Source organism: Ailuropoda melanoleuca, chromosome 17, assembly GCF_002007445.2.
Source record: "Ailuropoda melanoleuca isolate Jingjing chromosome 17, ASM200744v2, whole genome shotgun sequence".
Classification (NCBI taxonomy): Eukaryota; Metazoa; Chordata; class Mammalia; order Carnivora; family Ursidae; genus Ailuropoda; species Ailuropoda melanoleuca.
This window is the reverse complement of record NC_048234.1, coordinates 27,214,756-27,219,260: the sequence shown is the minus strand read 5'-3', so window position 1 is coordinate 27,219,260 and position 4,505 is coordinate 27,214,756. Positions and strand designations below refer to the sequence as shown.

Sequence of the window (4,505 nt, the reverse complement as noted above, 5' to 3'; positions counted from 1 at the left end):
TGAGATCAAAACTAATAGCAATCTGATTCTAAAGGGCTGGCATTAGAGCTTAATTTTTAATAGGTATGTATATTGTCTATCATAAAATGGAAGATACATGTTGGCCCACAGGTAAATATTCTATTCTACTTTTAAAAATTCGTGTTAAAAGGAGAAACACATTGTAAGCTTAATCTCCCTTCTGTCAGAGTGATAGAACTCACAACAACAAAAAAATGTAAACACAAAATCTCATTTATTTTTGTCTGAAGCACAAAGGAGCTCACTCAGCACATGAACAGGAAGCAAATCATACAAATATTGAGTAAAAATGTTCCAATGGATACACACACACACACACATATATATATATATCCTTAAGAGCAGTGATCAGGAGTTTAACATACAATGTAAAGTGGTTTTGATTCCGAATGTTTTCTGACAGGCTTTTGAACAGGAAATGAACAGTAAGTCAATGCCACGTGACAGCTGTTCCTCGGGCAGCCCATGGAAGCTGAAAGCCATCTTGGAATTTACCCTGAGTTCCATCACTGGCCTGTTGAAGTTTTGCATTTCAGTAAATTTGGACCAGATTTACAGACTAACCCCTCAGCTCTCAATCTCTCACCTTCGGGGCTGTGGGTGGGAAAGGGAGAGGCTGGGTGTGAAAACATGCATGGGGGCCAACGCTAGGGCTTTCCAATAGTGTCTGTTCATCTGTGCACTTCTTTCCACACTTTTCCTTTAGACACACTGACAACGGTCAGGGACCAAAATCATACCTAAAGGGGCTAGGTAGATCTGAAGTTGCAAATATCTCTTCTAAGCCTTCAAAAAAAAATTAAAAATTCATAACAATCCACATAATCGGAAAATTATTTCAAAACATTGCTGTGACACATTTCTTAGTCTACCTTTTAAAAACTCAGAACGCTTCTTTAAGATGTGGGAATGTGTCCAGCAGCAGCATCAACTTTAAAAAATGGGCAATGGAAAGATGTCCACTAAGCTCCAGAGGCATCCAGTGCTGGATATCGTCCGCATACGCACAAGGTAGAATTGATACACCGTGCCTTCCAGCTTGCCTTGAAAGTTTTCCATATGTCTAGTTCTGAGGTGAAAAGATTAAAAATAGGAAGAGTCTGGAAGGGAGTGAAGATTCAAAATACGCTGCTGGATCTCATATCCATTATGTTACCTCTGTGACATCTCAGCTGTAGTTGCCAACAGGGATACTCAAGGGCACAGTTCAAAATCAGCTAAGTGTAACAGGAACATTTCCAACCACTGTCCTCCCTTTGCCGTGCAGAATTCTCAGGGAAGTGAAAAAGAGATTCAGTGGGGTTCAAAGCTCACAAGAGTAACTTAGAAAGACCTCCTCCTGGCATGAAGGGAGCCAGTTCCAAGATATTCTCTTGGATTCTAGAACCTTCGACAATGAAATCAGAGAAGGAGCCGATGAAGGGAGCAGAGTCTCAGTCTCAGGTTATGATTACCAGGACAACCTCTCAGGTCCTAATCCCATGTTCCATTTCCTTTTGGAAATTAAATTCACCTTAGCCGATTAGCCTGCTTTTGTGTTCTACTGTAGAAAATATCTTTTAAATGTAGGGCTGTCAGCATTATTAACTCAGTTTTTACCTGTTAAAGTGCATTCCATTAAAAAATACCATGAAACCCGAGGCAAACAGCGCAGGGTGAGGTGAGGGGGCTGATAAGAAGCTTTCATTCTTTCTTCCCCGTCAGAGCAAAATATTCGAACATAAAGTGAGAAATAGGGTTGGCTTGAAATACCGCCTCTCCACAATTCAGAAAGTCAAGCCACGTGAGGCCAAGCCAACATTTCCAAGTGTAGACCATCTGACCACATGTATGGCCTATGCCGGCAGCATTGCACAAAGCCCGCACAAGATTCAGGACCACTGCACTTGGAGCCACGAAAACACGTAAGTTCTAAGAGATGCAGGGAAAGCGAACTACACATAAACATTTCAACATATTCTATTTTTGCTAGAAAAGATAGTCAGGTCTTAACATACTCCCGGGGCTCAATGTAATGTTTGACAGACTGGTTGTGGACGGCCACTCTCCTTCTGTGGAGGACGTGTCTGTTTATATGCACTGCACGTGATCCCTCAGCCAAATCAAAACGGACACTCAGCATCAACATGGACGTCCGTAAGGAAGGTCCAAGTGTAAGATCTTGCAAAGGCTGGGAATACAGCTGCTGCCTTCTAGAGGATCTGACACATGTTACCCAAATTCTTAAGCCCTCTCACGTGGGTTAGACATCAGGGAACCATGTTCTTTTGGCCACTGGAAGCTGAATTTATTGAGTTACTTAATATCCCACAACACAAACTCTGTCTGTGTGTTTTAAGTAAGATCAAATTGTGTGTCAACTATATTCAAATAAGAAAAATTCTTTAAAAAATGAAAATAAGACCAAAATTGTGTTCAGTCATTGGGTATTGTGTATACACAATCAAATCTTAAAGTGTTTCCACCAGGAAAAACAGAAAACAAAACGTGGGCAAATGACTGCTGATTTAGCGTAACTAACTGAGGATCAAATGTATAGTATAAAAGGGGGAATTCTGTTCTTAGTTCTGTAAATATGGAGTTAGCTATATTATATTATAGAAAGTTCTCTACTCTAAGGTAAATTATAAGGAGTCACATGTAAGCCCTAGGTGTGAGTGTTATATTAAGAAAGTCTATTCCTTTTCCATGTTGGTTTATAGCATTTGAAATTAAATGAGAAAAATGTAGTATTTAAATGACATTCACATCAATACTTCTTCAGAGTTCATCAAAAAGTCAATTTGCTTTTAATTGTAGGTTATGGGAAAGCACACTATACGAGGAGGCATAAAAATACTCTTTGCTTTGTTTAATGTTCCTGGATGTCTAGTGCAGATTAAGTCCTATTAATATAAACAGTAAGTGGGATATGTACATAGTTTTCATTATCCTAAAATTCTGATGTCCTGCAATTATTAGGAATTAAAAAGACAATAGGATAAAATTGAAAAATGGAGTGCTTTCAGTAAGCAGGTTTTAAAGATTTTTAATAATATTTTTAACTGAGTTTGTCTTTCATTTTAAAGTTCTACCAGATTGAAAAGTTCTACCAGTTCATTGCCGTGAAACCCTTCCTTTTAGTATTGACAGCTCCTTGCTGCCCACCACGTGCCCCAGTTTATGAAGACTCCAGTCTACACAATAGTGGAGTATGGAATTTGTTTCTTTTCTAATAACACTGAAGCAATAATAGCATCACATAGTTATACATTAAGGTGATTTTGAAGTACACAAAAATACCACTATTTGTGCCATGAATAATATTCTTAAGAGACTTTAAATCTTTAACACCCAACCTCTGTCAAACACTTTGAAGCACAGAACTATATTAAGAAAGCATGTGGCATTCAATTTCTGACATTTCATCCCCAAAGAAGGCAAAGCACAACAATAACATGTTTCTGAAATGCAAATTCCATTAAGTGCAAATTTCCAGAACACAAGGTCAATCTAGAAACACGTTTTAAAATTCAGCAAGTTCTCTTCTGAAATTAATATTCTCAGTACATAATTTTCAAACATAATCTGAAGTGATTTTCCAATGCGTGTTCATAGTCTAATTTTTTCTCCCTCATAAAAATATATTAACTGGCTTGTTTTCCATCTTCTGATTTTCACATTTATTAGCTCAAAATATCTAGCCATCTAGGAATATCTTTTCTTTCCACATTTCCAAATATGAAATCAGTTTGACTTAAATCTTATAAGAACACCACCCGGAATAACATTCCCTTATGTTTGAGCTTAAAGTAAATCCAAACAGCTCAAAAGGGAGAAATTTTGAGACCTCCCAACCAGAGATCTGGGAATGATCACGACTTCCTTCAAACGATTTGTCAAGTGAATACTGTAACTAGACACAGAAAGAGATAGTCATCCCAAGAACAAGATACTATTTTTTAACTTTCTAACTGAGCCTGGGCACAAGGGAGACGCAGAACCACATGATCCCAGGAGAACTGTAGAGGCCAAGGGTCTTACACCGAGCTTGAGAAGGGGACGACCTGCTTTCCACCCACATAAACCTCCTCAATATTTCGGTCATCTCCTGAAAAAAAAATGAAGGAATCATTCATAAAGTGTTTTTATGTCAGTATTTTTTTTAAAGATTTATTTATTTATTTTAGAGAGAGAGAGAGAGAGTGAGTGGGGGGAAGGGCAGACTGAGAAGGACAGAAGCAGACGCCCCCTTGAGTATGGAGCTCAACCTGGGGCTCGATCCCACGACCGACCGGAGATCATGACCTGAGCTGAAACCAAGAGTCCCACGCCCAACTGAGTGAGCCACCCAGGCGTCCCCATGTCAGTATTTTAATTGCCACGGGGAGGGACTTAAAAACAAATCCACTTCTAAGAGGGAAAATACAAAAAGCTGCCTTTTTTCCTCTCTGACTGTTCTTTTTTTTTTTTTTTTTAAAGATTTTATTTATTTATTTGACAGA

The 4,505-nt window shown here is 38.6% G+C and overlaps 1 protein-coding gene across 2 annotated transcripts in view; it reads right to left on the bottom strand.

Annotated features, from left to right (window-relative positions):
- Window positions 1–216: 216 nt before the first annotated feature.
- GDA (guanine deaminase) overlaps window positions 217–4,505 on the bottom strand; it is an 84,848-nt gene continuing 80,559 nt past the window's right edge. For both annotated transcript variants that reach the window (XM_034647092.1, XM_002914743.4), the window contains exon 14: window positions 217–4,111. In XM_034647092.1, coding sequence (XP_034502983.1) covers window positions 4,041–4,111 — 71 coding nt within the window. In that variant the 3' untranslated portion in view covers window positions 217–4,040. The remainder of the gene's footprint in view (window positions 4,112–4,505) is intronic.